This window comes from Ceratotherium simum, chromosome 28 (assembly GCF_057802395.1).
Source record: "Ceratotherium simum simum isolate JZ-2026a chromosome 28, ASM5780239v1, whole genome shotgun sequence".
NCBI classification, from domain to species: domain Eukaryota; kingdom Metazoa; phylum Chordata; class Mammalia; order Perissodactyla; family Rhinocerotidae; genus Ceratotherium; species Ceratotherium simum.
Window position 1 is genome coordinate 25,756,679 of NC_141927.1, and position 17,875 is coordinate 25,774,553.

Below are 17,875 nucleotides of genomic sequence, written 5' to 3' on the forward strand. Positions count from 1 at the left end.
GAGTAATGGGTCAACAAGGACCCGAGAGTGAGAGAGTACAGAGCAGAAAGGGACACTAGCTTTCATGGGCAAGGTGAGACTTGATCTGAACATTGAAGGACAGCCAGGATGTTGAGGGGTCACCAGTAAGCATCTGATCACACACACGGTATAGTGGTGCTTAGTGGAGAAGGGAAGGCACGTAGTTCTGAGTTTACACTGCATTTATCAACTCACATTTCCAGACCTCAGTTTTCTCTTAAAATGTAGATTACCTGCGTTGATTCCTACATATATCAGAGAAATGTTGTAAGAAGGTAAAATAATATTTCAAATACCAGGACTTTAAGTCTTTTGGAACAGAGAAATCAGGTACACAAAGAGACTATTATTATGTCATTCATAGTTTTCCAATATTTTCATTAGACGCCAAACTAAAATCATTTGTTTATGCAACCCAAGGAGTCTGTGAATGAAAGCTTGGCCGTATTAGGGCATTCCTTTCTTGGAGCTCAGACCAGGGGGTATGCGAGTGAAACTGGACAAAGGACCTGGATTACATGGCCAGTTCCTGTGCGCTGAGCATTGTGGCGTCCGTTTACAGACACGCAGACACCAAACGGATCCAAGCTGAAGCCATTCTCAGGGCTTGTGGCATGCTCTTAACAACACCACTCCAGGAATATTAAGCGCCTCTCTCCCACATCCTTTCTTTCCCTTCATGGTAACTTAGAGGAACCACAAAGGAGAAATTCCAGACCTTACAGGGCCTGTCCCCTGGAAGGTGATAATCCAGACCCTCTAGCAAATTGCTCCCAGAGAGCAGCTCCCAGAGGCCTGCGCCCCCGTGAAAAGCCCTTTTATGGGAGCACATATGAGCTGGGTGTTGTTTAGAAATGATTATCCTACCCAAAGCATAGCTGCAATCCCCATGTAACAATGCCCTTGGTTTTCTTCATTCCAATGCTTTTTCCAATGGGCTGTTGCCTTTTCAGAGTTGAAACAAAGGGGGCTGTCCAGTGATAAGCCAGGGCCCAGCAGCTGGTGCAGGCGGGCCTGCCTGCAGGATGAGGGCTGTGATCAAAAGTGTGATTCATAGCCCGGACGAGGCTGCCAACTCCAGCTGCAGGCATACAGTCAGCACTGGCTGGGAAGGCGCTCCCTGCTCTGTGCCCTTGTGTGCCTTACGTGCTGGGAGCACAGCTCCAACCCCTGCTTCCCTCCCCCGACTCTTGTCTCCACATGGAACTGTTCCACTGGACAAAACACCCAGCGAGCTCCTTCATTCTATCCATATTCAATCAGGTACTTGAAACAGCGCATGACTCACGTTGGACTCAGCCAAGACCAACAGCATCAGGCCTCTTTTGTTTAAGAGTTAACTCTAAGTTGCATAAACCATTTCAGTGAGTGGAGTCCTTGTTGCTTACATTGCAGCTCTCTCAAGTCAGGGAAAGAAATGACCACACTGGAGCCACAGAAAAGCCAAGCCACAGAGTAGCACAATCTCTTCCTTAAACACTCTTTCTGGAAGATCATCCTGGAAGTATTTTCCTCTGAGACTTAGCCATAGTCACCAGGTTGGCTTTGCTGTAAGGGATCAATGCAGAGTTGATCAAAGAAGCATGGGGTTTGAGAGGCAAGGCCTAGCAGTGACACTCCAGAGAGGAGGAAGGACCTGAGGACGAATTTCTTCATGTAACTCAGGGGTCTGCTGCGAATGCTGACTGCGGTTTGGGGCAAACCTCAGGATTTCCATCTGGGAGGAAAAACAGTCTGTATCTCCCAGTGGAAATAAAATGGGTTGTCCTGAGAAGCAAGGGGCAATACCAGTAACGAAGCATTAAATGTTTGGTGAATTAATGCTCTCCAAACAATGCAAATGATGCTTTTAACACCTGGGTAGAGGGTGATGAAACTGTCTATTTTCTGAATCAAGTGAGAGATCAAGTCGCCTCCTCGCTTTAAGAAAGGTTCTGTTGACACGCTGCTAAGAGAGAAAAGCAAAGTGCTCTTGCATCTTTGATATACTAACTTTTGTGTGAGAAAGAAGAAATCTTCTTGTATCTGCTCATTTGTGCAAATTAAATACAGGAAGCATAAAGAAGAAATTACTGAGTTTGGTTGTGACAGAGGATGGGTGAGAGCAGAGTGGAAAGGACAGAGGAATGGGGGCAGGGTGTGGGGGACTGTTACTTCTCTGTGTATATCTTTTTGAATAGTTTTGGCTTTTTGTGCCATGTTATGCTTTACACACTCGAAATAAATAGAACCAATAAGACTGAGAAGTAAGAGAGAAAAAATCTCTGCTACTCCTTTAAAAGGAAAATTGAAAATTGTCTCCATGATGATGATGAAGATGATGATGGGAATGGTCAGTAAGGAAAGGGCATAAATAAAGGGCACAATGTTTAATGTCTTTCTGACTTTTTTAAGGAATCTGCTATAAACTCTGAAATTGAAATCTACACAATCTAGAGTTCTATAGCTTCCTCATCTCTGGAAATCTTTGAGAATAGAGTAGACATACAGGGCCGGCCCTGTGGCTTAGCGGTTAAGTGCGCGCGCTCTGCTGCTGGCGGCCTGGGTTCGGATCCTGGGCACACACCTCTTCTCCGGCCATGCTGAGGCCGCGTCCCACATACAGCAACTGGAAGGTGTGCAGCTATGACATACAACTATCTACTGGGGCTTTGGGGGGAAAAATAAATAAATAAAATCTTTAAAAAAAAAAAAAGAATAGACATACAAGTATCTGTATGATCCCAGTAAAGGGCTGACAAGCCTGACACTAAAGACTGAATGTTTGTGTCCCCCCAAATTCATATGTTGAAACCTAACCCCCAACGTGATGGTATTAAGTGGTGGGGCCTTTGGGAGGTGGTGAAGTCATGAGGGTGGATGCCTCATGAATGGGATTAGTGTCCTTATAAATGAGACCCCAGAGAGTTCCCTTGCCCTTTCCACCGTGTGAGGACACAGTGAGAATTCGGCCATCTGTGAACCAGGAAGTGGGCTCTCACCAGAACTGAATCTGCTGGCACCCTGATCTTGGACTTCCCAGCTTCCAGAACTGTGAGAAATAAATTTCTGTTGTTTATAAGCCACCCAGTCCTTGGTATTTTGTTATAACAGCCCGACTGGACTAAGACACGTGAATTCCCTACTGGGGGTTGTGGGAAGTTATCAAAGTTGGATCCAGGCAAATGGTAGAGCAGGTGGTTTGTCTCTGAATCTTGTTTTCTCATTTCCTGTCCTCTCCTCCCTCCTTAGACCTCCCTGCTCAGTTCCCCCAACCTGTCTCCATGCCTGATGATCCCCAATAAGGCATTAAGTCAGAAGTCTGAAGAACAACCTTTAAGTCCTAACACCATACGTTAGCATTTTGATAGCCTAAGCACATCCAGTGTTGAGGACAGTGTCTTTGTAGAAAATAGCTGTAATCATGTCTAGTAAAGGATCGGAAAGATTTGAATCCAACATTCAGAATATGTGATATATGTATATGTTCAAGTCCCCACTGGGATAGTCCAATACGAAGTTGGCTTTTTAGAATGTAGAAAAATCCAGTGTAAACTTGACTTTGCTTCTCCCACTCCAGAAAGTTGGAATGGATGTAATCAAGTCCTGGGAGGAAAGATGCAGATGAGAGACGACTGAGTATCCAGGATCCAGTAAGGATCCTAGTTCTGGCTCAATCCCAGTTCCCCCTAAATCAATGATAATGTTTTGGGGTTAATTAAGACGCCTTTCCCGGGGCCCTGGAACCCATCAGGCTACCTCACAACCTCCTTTTCAGGGCACAAGTCCTCCTAGGACATCTCTTTCCTGGAGTAGGTCTCCTTGGCTGTCCCTTTACCCCCGTTAATTAGCATTGGAAAAGAGAAGGAGAGTAATTGTCAAGACAATGACCCCTTGGAACTTGCCCCAAACATTTTATTCTTGTCTTTTATTTTTGGCAATGACATCAGCTGGTTTAAATTTTGGTTTCTAATGAATCAATTCCATTCACATCACCCTCTATTAAATATGCCAAGCAGATTTTACATTACAAACCTACTACTTCTAATGAGATTTAATAAGCTTATGCTTAGATCTTAAAAGATTTATAGATATTCAGCAGAGTGGGAAAGGGCTGCCTCATTTATTGGCTATATATTTAAAGAACGAATTTCAGAGAAGTCATTAAAGTAACATATGTCTTCCATCTTCAAATTCTTCATAACTGTTTTGCGTACATGTATACATCATAAAAGAGCTTTCTCCAGCCCCCAGCTCTTGAAAACCAGGAAGTGTTACACAGAGTGGTAACTACAGCTCCCCAGAGCCCTGTCTTTTTAGCTCTGAGCCATGTGTTATGATAAATAAATAATCCTTGAAGTGCTTATCTTGCTTTTGGCAAGGATATAACAATTTACATGTACAGCTTCATCACGCCTCCAGGAAAGAATTTAGGAGAAGGAAAAAGATTCCATATCTTGGCATGAAAAAGGGAAAGGCTCGTTAACAACAAAAATTAAAAATGTGGAAAGGATATGGGGGCGACTTGACTCAGAGCTGGAGAGAAAAAAACCCTGGAGATTTAAATACCAGTAGTTGGGTCTAAAGCCAAACAAAAGGAGAGGAACTCAGTGATACCAGGTATATTAAATAGCCAGACGTTAAGAGACTGTCATCATACAAAGGTCCCTGCTTATATCCGAAGCTTAGTGCTGTGGAAGAAGCTATTGTTTCTGGAGCTAATCTATTTAGTGCTAAGCTTTCTGTGAGACAAAGCCGTGCATCCCAGGTGTATTTTGAGGTAACAAAAAACCAGTTATAGTGAGCCCCTGAATTCAGTGTGACTGAAGCCGTTTGCCAAACCTAATAGTTGTAGCCCCCGTGACTTACTGTTGCCGGAAGAGGTCAATCCGTGGAAATGAATGGGTGGCAATTACCCTATAGAATCTCCTTGATGGAGCTAGGCTTGAATGCTGCATACGTGGATTTCACCCATGGTGGACATAAGAAATTGCCTTATCTAGAAAAATGTCTTCTTGTTTTTTTAACCTGCTATTGGAAACGTTATTCAATGTCTTTAAACAAGGAAATCCTTGACAAATTCCCTTTGGAACCAAGCAGTGGGAAAAGGTTTGTTCCTCCTGATGAACTGAACTGTTTCCTAAAATTACACAAAGAAGTCTGTAACCGGCTGCTTTCTACTTTTTCTAGGTTGGTGGATGGCTCAGAAGCAAGTTTTATGTTTGATTGCTCTCATTCTTCTCAATCAGAATTTATTGCTTTTGTTTCCTCTCTTTCCATCTTTACTTTTGAGATCATTTTGGTTCTTAAAACGTTTTCTACAATCTCAATTTTTTTTTTCCTGAAGTGGGTGGCATATAAACAAGGTGTAATTAATTCAGAGATTTAAAATGTGCCTCTTGAGACATGTTTCCAAATGGCACTGCATTCCCCTGGCAGAATTTGTTTCCTCCCTCTCCATTGTTTATTTATTTAAAGTGAGAAAGGACAAGAAAGCAAAAGACAGAAAATCGAGGGTGGAGGGTTTGCCTGGAAAATTCCCAGGAACAAACAACTAACAAAATGATCCCCTCTGAAACAGATAGTTCCTACGAAGAATTATGATTTCCATGTTCAAAGACTTTCTTGCTCTTGTACAAACATAGTTGGAAGCTGGTTTCAGCCAGTTCCTTCCTCAATGCTGGAGCAGCAATTGAAATGCCGTCTTCACAGCTGATGCATGGAAATGTGGGTGTGTTTACCTGTAGTCCGAGGCAGAAGGCAGAGCTTGCAAAATGAGTGGAAATCATACACAGAAGGGGACGTGGGAGATTTCCCCATCCTGGTTGCTAGCCACATCCTCAGATTTCTAGGCCATCCACAAAGATCTTTGCATTTGTTTTAAATTGTCCATAGTGGTTATTAAGCTTTTAGAAATTAATTAATTCACAAGTTGGAAGATGACCTTTTAGGGAGAAATATAAGCGTCTTGGGGCTGTTGCCCTTCAAATGAGTAATTAATGACTTTGTGTGTGTCCAATTTCGAGGAGGAAAGGTGTGCTGCTTCCTAATTCTCTCTGTGCACTTTTAAAGGCATGGTAACAGATACTGATTACAGGAAACAGGAGGCGCCAGTAAGTTTGTTAAATGAATGTTTGTTTGTCTGTTTTTTGTTTTTTGGTGATGAAGATTGGCTCTCAGCTAACATCTGTTGCCAATCTTCCTCTTCTTGCTTGAGGAAGATGGTCCCTGAGCTAACATCTGTGCCAATCTTCCTCTACTTTGTATGTGGGATGCCGCCACCGCATGGCTTGATGAGCAGTGTATAGGTCCACTCCCGGGATCTGAATCCGCAAACCCCAGGCCACCGAAGTGGAGCACGTGTACTTAACCACTATGCCACTGGGCTGGCCTCAAATGAATGAGTTTTTAAAAATAGAAACCTGAAGGAGCTTAGAACAGCAGACAGACTACTGGTCTGGGGATGGGAACACATGAGTTTTATTCTTGCACTGCTGTTATCTAGTATAGTAGGAACAGTGGGCTGGTTTGCCACCAGGCACCTCATCATTCCTCCCCTCTCCCTGCCCTGGGAGGCTGATCCTGCTGACCGCATCACCCAAGCCCCCTTGCAATCTGGCCCCATTGGTCTTTGCCTGGAGATGACAGGCGGGAAATAAGAATAGTGAACAGGTAACTGTCCCCATTTCGGCCCTTGTCTTTGCCTCATCATCCTCTGTTTTTTCTCTGAACCCTGCCCATACTACTCTAAGTGGTCCCCTGCTAAGGTCTTTCCATCTGAACCATCTGGGGTGGATTCTGTTTCCAGCCAGGCCTCTGGCTGTGCAAATGGTAATGAGCTTTAGCAAACTAGAAATGGATGTGGAGCAGTGGGGTTGAATTCCGAAACTCTGGGATCACACCAGCTGTGTCTAGATTCTTTCTAAAAGACTGCTAGGTGGGGGGAGAAGAGGGAAGATTAATCGGTACCAGCAAGCCTAGGCTCTTGTGGTCTGCTGCTCTGTCTCACAAGAAGTGTAGACCAAGGACACTTCAGGGGGCCTGGACACTGCTTCAGAGGTTTACATTCAATTTTACCCACCAAAGATACTGACGCACTCGGGCACTTTGGGATAAAAGAGCTTTGCTCATGACTCAACCAAAACTTTTTAAAAATGGAGTTTTTTTGTTTTTTAATAACCATTTGACAAGAAGGTGAACAGATCCCATATTGGGGTAGTGAGACCAGAGTCCAGGCTTCACTCTGTTGGCAGACCTGTCTTCAGGACCTTGCACTGAACTAGAAATGCACATAATTGTAGGAGAAAACTGGGAGGACTTGCAGAGGAGAGGAGGCCTGAAAGGGCAATGACATCGTCAGTCTTTCATATTTATATATTTTATATATATATATTACATCCAAGTATGACAGTCATTTGTACCATTTCCCAGGGAGACGTGGATGTTTCCAAGACAAGGCAGGGCATGGGGGTCAGGATGGGGGGCAGGCACGGAGGCAGGAGATCAAGGGCGGGGCTGGGGGCGGGGCTCACAGGAGCTGCAAGAGCCTCAGCGACTGTAAGAGGGCTCCGGGCTCCGCGGACGCCAGGTACTGGCAGCAAAGCCAGTCCTCCAGCTCCACCCCGCGCCTGCGGTCCACCGCCTTCTCGGCGAACTTCATCATCATCAGAGCCCGCTTCATGTCGATCCAGTTATGCAGCGTGCTGCAGAGCGCCTCCTCGGAGGTGCCCGGCTGCTCCACCAGCTCCCGCCGGGGTCCCCACAGCAAGCACTGCAGCACCCGCTTGGCCTCGCCGATGCGGATGCGCTTGATGGGGTCGGCCTCCAGCAGCAGGTGGGCGAGCTGCTGCAGGCCGGGCGAGTAGAGGGACAGGGTGGGCAGTGGGGGCAGGTCTTCCTGCCGGTAGTCCTGTTCCCGAAGCTGGGCCCGCACCTCGAAGGGGTTGGGCTGGTGCAGCAGCTCATAGATGAGGATGCCTGTTTGGAACTCATCAAACTTGCGGTACTGGGAGGCGGACACGATCTCCGGGGCCAGCCGGGCCTGGCTCTTCTTCTGCTGCAGGTTGGTGGTGCTGCCTGGCTTCTGCTTGGCCTTCAGGAAGTTGCTGATGATGAGCCGGGGCAGGTGCTTCTCACTGGGCACTCCCTGACAGGCGGGGGCAGCTGGGGCACTGGCAGGCACACTGGCAGGGAGGGCAGCAGAGGGGTGAGGGGAGGGAGTAGCTGCAGGAGAAGGGGATGTGGAGGTGGGAGGGGCGCTGGAGGTGGCAGAGGAGGCAGGGGGAGCAGGGGGGGAGGGGCCCGGGGAGGCCTGGGGGGTGCAGTGCACCAGCAGCAGGTTCTCCAGGCACAGGTCTCGATGGATGATCCCATGCTCCTTCAGATGCTCCAGCCCATTGCAGAGCTGCAGAAGCAGGAAGCACACGCGCCGCTCGTAAACCTCGGGCTCAGACTGATGGCTGGTGGCTGAGTCCCGCACAAAGTCAGAGGCGGTCTGGTGGGGCACCTCTCGGGTGATGACCACCACGCAGTCCTGCTCCTGGGCAGGAGGGTGTGAGGGCGGGGCAGGCAGAGGGTCCTTGGGTGCGTCGGGAGGGGTGAGCATGCTGGAGGGCACCGAGGCGACAAAGTGGCCGCAGTCCTGCTGGATGTTGAAGTGCACGGGCACAGAAGGGCTGCAGTAGGAGGCCGTTTTGGGCTCAGGGGTTTTGCAGATCTGTGGGGAAAAGGAGAAATGAGGTCAAGAGTGGGATCCATCATTCTGTTCAACAAATGGTATTGGGACTTTGGATATCCACATGCAAAAAGGTGAACTCAAACCCTTATCTCACACCATACACACAAATCAACTCCAATGAATCGCACAGACATAGGTGTGAGAGCCAAAACATACAAATTTTAGAAGAAAACACAGGAGATAATCTTTGAGACCTTAGGTTGGGCAAAGATTTCTCAGTACCACACCAAAGGCATGGTCCATAAGAGAAAAAATGGATAATCATCAAAATTCAAAACTTTGGTGTTTCAAAAGATATCATTAAGAAAATGGAAAGACAAGTAATAGATTGGGAGAAAATATTTGCAAAACACATATCTGATACATGATTTGTATCCAAAACTTACAAAAAATTCTTACAACTCAGTAATAAGAAGATAAACTACCGGGCCGGCCCCGTGGCTTAGCGGTTAAGTGCGCGCGCTCCACTGCTGGCGGCCCGGGTTCGGATCCCGGGCGCGCACCGACACACTGCTTCTCCAGCCATGCTGAGGCCACATCCCACATACAGCAACTAGAAGCGTGTGCAGCTATGACATACAACTATCTACTGGGGCTTTGGGGGGAAAATAAATAAATAAATAAAATTATAAAAAAAAAAAAAAAAGATAAACTACCCAATCAAAAAGTGGGCAAAAGATATTATTAGGCATTTCACCAAAGAAATATGTAAATGGCCATAATAAGCACATGAAAAGATGCTCAACATCATATGAGTCATTAGGGGAATGCAAATCAAAACCACAATGAGACACCAGTTGACACCGACTAGAATTTGTCTCATAGACAATAATAAATGTCTATAAGAATGTGGAGAAATCCATACATTTGCTGGTGGAATGTAAAATGGTACAGTCACTTTGGAACACAGTTTGGCAGTTTCTATAGAAGTTAAACATAAAATTACCATACAACCCAGCAAGAGTGGGGTCCCTGCACAACACTTCGCAGTGTGGCGCCCTGATATCAGTAGGAAGACGTCCCTCCGCCCAAGGTGCGGGCTGGACAAATTCTCAGGAAGCCAGACAAGAGTTTACACAGGCAGTCAGCCTTACTCCCCATCCCTCACACCCGAATCTGCAGCTACCTGACAGCAAATGTGTTTGACTTCTGGGGTGCTCCCTTCTTGGGAATCTCAGCGGCAGATGCAGGCCCTAAACCTCTAGGACTTGGCCAAGTTCTCTGAGCTGCCCAGGTTTCTAGATCTAGGCAAATACACATGCCTGCTAGCTGGCATGACCTGCGAGCTGATTTATGTGGAAGGCGCACACTTTCCTCCGAGGGTGAGTCATCGAGCTGAAAGAAAACAGAAAGCTCTCCAGCGACAGCGATCCCCAAGTGCCAAAGGCACCCTCTAAACTGAAGGTAGGAATAAACAAGCAGATAATCTCAAGCTCCTCTGGGGAATCCCCACACCGCCTCTTCAACATCTTGTAATAATGACAGTGCCAGCCACCCGAGGATCTCTAGCAACACTAATCCTCATCTGGCTGCCACACAGCTGGAGAGTCTTGAGCCAGATATAATGGCCCCCTGTCAGGCCTCGATTTCCCTGTAATTATGCTGAAAGGGACTGAAGATGGACTGTGGTCTCCTCTCTCAAAAGGATCTTGTGCAATCTCAGCCATGCTTTATGGAAGGTAAGGAGCAGCGTGTAATCCTGGGAAGAAAGGCATCCCGCATCTACCTAAAAAATACCATCCTGCAAACAATCCCCAAATAACCCTTAGGGAAGCCGGGTGCTACACTCGAATGATTACAGCAGTGTTTACGGAGCACCACAATGCTTACAGGTGATGTTTCTAGAAGTTCTGTTGCAAGCACCTTTTCACAGAGATTTATTTGCATTGCAGCTATACAAACCTTCTCAGCATGAAACCTAGGATAAAAGAGTTCAGCCCATGAGGAAACTTTTAAAAAGATAATTGAGAGGTGGGGGGAGGTAACACATTAATTTAGTAATCTATTTTAGGGGTAGAACAGAAATAAAAGGGAAGTAGATTTTATCCCAGACATTGTTTCCTATTACACTAATAAAAATGATTTTGGAATACTTATCTAAAAGGCATTGTTGCAGGCTCTTTCTTATTCCAGCCCACCCAACTGTATTCAGCTTTTAAGTGGCAGTCTTCTGGGACATTAGTAAACTAAAGGAAATTTGGGGGGTCCTCAAAGAATCGTCTTGCATATAAATACCAACCACTGTGTATGGATGTGTCTGCTGTGCTATCTATGCATACGTGGGGAAAGTATTACTGGATGTCAGGTCGCCCCCTCCAGTGAGGGCTTCTCGACCACAACAGACACCTACCTGACTCTGGTATGTGTGAGGCACTGCGCCTACTAAGCACTTTCCATGCAGTGTCTCATTAAATCTCAAACAACCCGGTGAGGTAGATGCTATTACAGAGGAGGAAACTGAGGCTTCAAGAGGTTAAGTTATTTGCCCAAGATTACACAACTGAGAAGTTGTTCTAGAGGTCAAAAGTATTTGCTTTGGAGTGACAAAGACCTTGGTTTAAATATGAACTCTGTAAACATTGGCAGGTTACCGTCGATTCTAGTTATTTGCAGTAGTTATGTTCTACTAAGTAGCCACAAACACCGGATTAGTGAATACTGAACCTTTGCTCCCAGGGAAAATGCAATGTGAAGTTCTTGAAAGCCTTTGGTCGCAGCATTTTCACCAACTGGCCATATGTAACCCGGTTTTATGTGTGTTTCTGTTTAAAGAAGCCTTATTAGGGCTGGCTCCGTGGCTTAGCGGTTAAGTGCGTGCACGCCGCTGCTGGCAGCCTGGGTTCCGATCCCGGGAATGCACCGACGCACCGCTTCTCCGGCCATGCTGAGGCTGCGTCCCACGTACAGCAACTAGAAGGATGTGCAGCTATGACATACAACTATCTACTGGGGCTTTGGGGGGAAAAATAAATAAATAAATAAAATCTTTAAAAAAAAAAAAAGCCTTATTAGTAGATATTGTCGATTCATTAACACTGAACTCATGGCCAACTGACTGTAACTCGTGCCTGAATGAAGCTTATCGAACACCTCCCAAAGGCACATCACAGCCTTCTTGAGCTTAGGAACCCGAGACAGGACTTCAGTGCTCAGCTTGGCCATTTTAAACAGAGAAATCACCAAAATAGCACAAAAATGTGAAGAAGGAGGCACTAAATAAACCTCCAAAAGGAGACCTGTTTTCAGTATGAGAACTAAAACAAGAAGGTAGAGCATCGCCTTGTTCCACCTCAGCTGGGAGTTTGCATGCCTGGTGACTCCAATTCCCCCTACTCTGTGCATATTCAGGAATGACCACAAAAATGCCACAGTATTGATTTGGGGCTACAAATAAATGTTACCAGTGAATTCACAAATATGGAATCCATGAAAGAGGATGGACTGAATTTATCTCTCAGTCTGTTTTCTCCTCTGTGTGTCAGCGGCAGTGACAGCTCCTTCCGCACGGGGCCATCGTGAGCATTCAATGACACAACACAGGTGTGGCTTTCAGCATAGCGCCTAGTCCACGGTGGGCATCCACTGGGACAGGTTGCTATGGCGACCGCTCTTGCACGTCTGGCCGTACCCATGCGGTGGTGCGAGCAATCCAGAGCTGGCTTGCAGCTTACTGTACAAACCAGAGGGCGCAGCTGCCCGGGGCCTGGGAAGTGTTTCCAAGGATCCCTTTCTCCAGGGCGTCAAAGGCCTGGGCCCAGCAAACACTCTGCCCGAGCTCCAAGGGAGCTGCCGACAGTTGCACAGAGAAGCAGAGTAAATGGCAACTGGGCTGGATGCATTTCAAAATCAGTGAGCCGGCCCTCTGGCAAGACTTCCTCACTGCCTGCACGGGAGAGCCAGCGCACGTGAACGGGAGCGGGGAGCCCTGGGCAGGCACCCCCGAGATCATTCTAGAGCGCGGAGTGCCAGATTAGGGGGGCAGAGGAGCGAGAGGGGGGTGGGGAGACTTCTTCTCCATCCCCATCTCCCCTCACTCCTCCCCACTTCATTTTCAGAGGGTCTGCACTTGGGTTTTGGCTCAAGACCTTCACACAAATCTTTGGTTCAGCTCAAATTTCAAACGTTTTCCTGAGCCAAGTCTCACTTTCAACTTTGGAGCCATGGCCTCATTTGTGGTTGAAAATCTGGGCTAAGTCACGTCTGTTAAATAAAAAAGGCCCAGCCGGCTTAACACGGGTCCCTAATTACGGATCTGGAGTTCTAGTTGACTGGGGAGTGAAACAGCTTCGCAAACTCACACACAGCCAATCACTTCTTTTTCGGCCACATATTCATGGAGTAGGGCGACAAGAGTGGCTTTACCTCCTAGCTGCTGCAGGGCACCCAGCCTGCAGACAGAGGGTCCAGCGTTAGCGGGAGCAGGTGTGAGGCCGCTTTTGTTAATGGGGACTTGCCACCAAGGCTCCTGCTTACCATGCACAGATGAAATGAGCTCAGCGACAGACAGGCGACGCGGGAAGAGAGACCCGCTCCCCCTCCTGCGGATTCCAGATGACTGTATTCCGTCTAGACTGCCGTGCTAATGAAGCGGAACAGCTGCACGTGCGAAATGATGTTCCATAACACCCACCCCGCCCTCCCCAATACCAAGCCAGGCACATTTGCAAATTGATATTGTTGTTCCCCAGACTCTGAATATTTGAAGCTCTTCTCCAGATTTCCTTTCACCCGTTACCAAGATAGTCCTTGAGCTGCCAAGTCTCCGGCAAAGTCAAATAGGAGACCCCTGGGACTCTCGTCCTTGGAGGACCAAGGCCTATCTTCTGGTTTCCTTATGGTTTAGATTTGTAATGAAATGAGGAGCAATGCTTGTTTTTAACATCCTCTGGGAAAGCTGAGTTTTCTGCATTGTTCGTCGGAGAATGTGGCTAATTCTACACTATTATAGGAGGTCCTAGAAGGCAAGCTGCACATCACAATCACTTATGGATATAAAAACCAAACCCCCGGCCCCGAGGTTCTGATCCAGCAGTAGGTCTTGTGCCAGGTGGCCCCTTAGTTCCTGCATTTAGGGTCACATCACTTTCTACCCCATGGGCAAGAGGGATTAAGCCTCTTCCACCAGGTTCTTTCCTCCTCAAAGTGGTCAGCTGCCTCTTGACCCTGAGTGAACGCCCAGGGCCAGCCCCGGGAGACAGGTGAGAGTGTCGGAGGCACTTGAACACCAGGAGGTGGAAGTGGAGGGGTGATTCACAGTCACTCTCTCTGGTTCACTGGGGCTGGCAGATGCGAAGAACTTCCTAAAGGCACCTCCATCCCCTTGGCTTTCAAGGAGCTCAAATTTCCATCCCTTTCATTGGATGGCTACAGACCCCTGGCTCTGGGCCAACAGTGATAACCAGGGTAATCCTGGTCAGCTTACGGGAGGGTCCACTCACTTTTTCCTCTACTGGATATAGCACCATCATAATAGGAAGGGAAATGCTGGAACTGTTTCTTTTTTCTTTTAACTATGGTTGGGGGAGTGGCAGGGAAGGAGAGCTTACCAAGAGAGCAGCTGCTGAGTTTAGATATTATATATATATAAATACAGATGCAATGAAGTTCAAGAAATCCACAGACTCTCATTCTAGATGGCTGCATTCTTCCATCTAGTGCCTGCCATCTCGGCCATATCCCCCTCGTCTTTTGGGGCCTTGATTTCTGACAATTAACTGGATCCTACTAGTAGCCACCCCCTCACACCTAATTTTTTCACAAGAAGGCAGCAAGTAATTATATATATAGCCCCTTGAACATACAATTCAGGGGTTCCTAATCTATATTTCATGGTAGTGTCACCAATTTCTTAAAAGAAAAATCTCAAAGTAAAGTTTACTGCAATTTTCCTTGGCTAATAATCATAATATCTTGAAAAATCTTACTGGTAGGGGCCAGCCCAGTGGTATAGAGGTTAAAATTGTGTGCTCTGCTTCGGTGCCTGGGGTTCACAGGTTCGGATCCCGGGTACGGACCACCCCCACCGCTTGTCAAGCCATGCTGTGGCGGCGTCCCATATAAAGTAGAGGAAGATGGGCACGGATGTTAGCCCAGGGCCAGTCTTCCTCAGCAAAAGAGGAGGATTGGCAACAGATGGTAGCTCAGAGCTAATCTTCCTCAAAAAAAAAAAAAAAATCTTACTGGTAAACAGGAAGCTACCCCACCAAGGTTATTTCATGTTAGTTTACTATGTGCATTTTTCTAACTGGAAATAAAAGGAATATCTTGGGACACATGATGGCAGAAGAGAGCTCAGGAGTCCCCTCCTCACTCCCCCACAGAAGCCTGCATTTATAGAAGGGCCACAAACCCACCAGGCATTCAAGGAACTCCAAATGAAGATGAGAAAGGGGGCCATATGGAAGGATCAGAGTCCGTGGCAGAGATCAGAGTGACCAGATGGGCGCAGACGGCTGGCCCGGCTTGCTCAGAGCTGCACCCTGAGAGAGCAATGGGGTGTGGTCACAACAGCCCTGATCCAGTGGCAAAGAGTAAAGAGCTGTATTACCTTGGGCTAGTCACTTAACTTCTCCGAACCTCATTTTTCTTAACTGACAGGGTGGTAGCATAGGCTTTGGAGATAAGACAAAGCAGGGTTCAACTCCGTCTCAGCTACCAGCTAGCTGTGAGCAGATTACTTAAGCATTTTGAGCCTCAGATTCCCCATCTGTAAAACCTACCTACCTTCTGAAGATTTGAGGTGATGTAGTTAACACTCCCAGCCAAGAGTCTACTTGTATAGCGAATGCTCAAGCAATGCTATTACTCTTATTGTGCAAGATGATGCCTGGGTCTAACTCTCCTTCCAACTCTAACACTTGAAGAACAAGATCTTAATTGCCCATCGCCCTTAGGAGATGATAAGCTCCACAGGAACCATATGTTCACCTCTATATACTCAGATTTTTACAAAATACCTGGCACATAGCGGGCACTCAGGAAAAATCTGCTGAATAGATGAAGGAACTCTGTTGCGTTAAAAGACAACTGTGTCCTTAATCCCATTAGATCACACAGGTTCATTCCTGACAGCACAGAATGACCCTACAATCACACTACAGATCTCACAGCACCAGGACCTGGGCCAGGCAGAGAGTGAAATCGTTGAGCATTAAGTGTTAAAAGGAACCTCAGGAATCAACCCTCCCCCTAAAGCCTGCAGAGGTGACATGATTGCTCAAGCCACAATCCTGCCACCGCCGGAACCAGCTGAGGGCACTGCAGAATGGAAGGAGGGAGTGGTACCTACTTTCACAGCGTAGGTGCTGCCGGGGTCCTCAGAGCAGGTGGCACAGTAATAAATGGCATCCCCCGAGTCACAACAGGGCTTGTTACAGGTCAGCTTGAAGAGTGACCAGTTATTCTCGTTGAAGTGCAGCTCCTTTTTCTGGCCGCCCAAGAAGAGGTCCTCACACTTGGCCACGAGGCGGACCAGGGACTGGGCGTAGAGCCCCCCCAGCTTGGCGTAGGTGCCCTCTTTGCTGCTGACGCTGCTCAGGAGACTGTGGAGCTGAAGCTGGGTGCTGCCGCCGGAGGCCTGGCTGGACACGCTCAGCTGGGAGGACGAGGCCGAGGGGACCCCTTTGCACTGGAGGCTGGGGCTCCCGCAGCCGCTTTTGCTGCCCGCCAGCCCTGAGGCTGGGACCCAGTGGCCACTGCCTTTGAAAGTTTTCTCCAGAGGCTCAGAAGAGGAGAAGAGAAGAGGGTGGCGGCTCCCGGGGCTCGAGGAGTAGCTGAAGGGGGACTCTTCATGGACACAGACATTGGTTTCCGAGTGGCTGAGGTTCAGCTTGGGACTGGTTGCTCTTGGCTTGGAGGAGCCTTGGGTCCAGAAGAAGCCATCAGGTGAAGAGGCTGCCCGGCTCACTAACTTCTTCTGGGGGAGAGGCGGGGGCTGCAGGGGGCCACTGGGGGACACGTCCTCTGTGGAGCCAGAAGGGAACGGAACAGGAGCAAAGAGCTTCTTCCCACTGTTGGTGGGCGAGTGAGTCGGCTCAGAGGATGGGCCTGAAAACAAGAAACAGAAACAATCAGGCTAGAGGCCAATGCCTCTCAGTTCTGGGGACCTGTGGGCTTTGCTTTTGGTCAAAGCAATTTATTTTATTTTATTTATATCTGTTTCTTCAAGAGACAATACATGCACAATGAACAAAATGCAAAATGCAAAAAAGGTATATAGTGCCAATGACGTCTTCCTCCTACTTCATCCTTTAGCACCCAGTCCCTCTCAGCGGAGGAAACCACTGCTGGCAATTTCTCACGCATCCTTCTGGAGATATGCCAAACAACCCAAACACACACACACGTACACATTTACACAAGGGAGAGCAAATGGTGCCCACTGTTTGGAATATTGCTTTTCTTCTCTTGTTACTACATCTTGGAGATATTTCACATCAGATGTACAGGTCTAACTCTTTTTAACAGCTATCCCATAATATATCATCACATGCAAGTATGATTTATCACTATTATCATAATTTATTTATCATATAAATTATTTGATAAATTTATGATAAATTATTTATCATAATTTATTTAACCAATCCTTTCTTGATGGACACTGGGTTGTTTCTAATATTTTGCAAACAATGCTGCAACAGCAACAACAAACGCGAACGTGTGTGGTTTGACTGGATTTTTTTAAAGTCAGGTTTATAGAAGGTGCAATTTACCTACAGTAAAATTCCTCCTTTTTAGTGTGTAGTTCTATGAGTTTTGACAAACACTCAGGTGGCTTGGGGGGAAGGGTAGCCCCACAGATATTTTAGAAGGCAGAGGAACGCGATTTTATAAAAGAAGAAACAGATCTTAAGGAAAGCAAGTCTTTCCTAGACCCCCCAGTTCCCAGATTCGTGCCTGTGGATACCAAATCTGATTGGGAGAAGATTCCATCACAGCCACAGGTCTCTGGAGAGCATGGAGACATTCAGAAATGTCACAGACGGTGAGATAGTGGGTTAGTCTAGACAGGGCAAAAACTGCACTTTCCTCTTTGTACCAATGTATGAAATGGAGGTCTCATACTGAAACAAGAGTTCAGGTGAAAAATATGTAGGAAAAGGTGTGGACATTAAAAGCAAAAAAGGGTAAACTGAA

The 17,875-nt window shown here is 47.1% G+C and overlaps 1 protein-coding gene across 4 annotated transcripts in view; it reads right to left on the reverse strand.

Annotated features, from left to right (window-relative positions):
• Positions 1 to 7,155: 7,155 nt before the first annotated feature.
• Positions 7,156 to 17,875, reverse strand: part of PRAG1 (PEAK1 related, kinase-activating pseudokinase 1) — a 51,040-nt gene continuing 40,320 nt past the window's right edge. For all 4 annotated transcript variants that reach the window (XM_087418468.1, XM_004428807.3, XM_087418467.1 and 1 more), the window contains exons 5-6: positions 16,026 to 16,783; positions 7,156 to 8,716 (exon numbers count right to left, since the gene is read on the reverse strand). In XM_087418468.1, the coding sequence (XP_087274594.1) occupies positions 7,529 to 8,716; positions 16,026 to 16,783 (1,946 nt within the window). In that variant the 3' untranslated portion in view covers positions 7,156 to 7,528. The remainder of the gene's footprint in view (positions 8,717 to 16,025; positions 16,784 to 17,875) is intronic.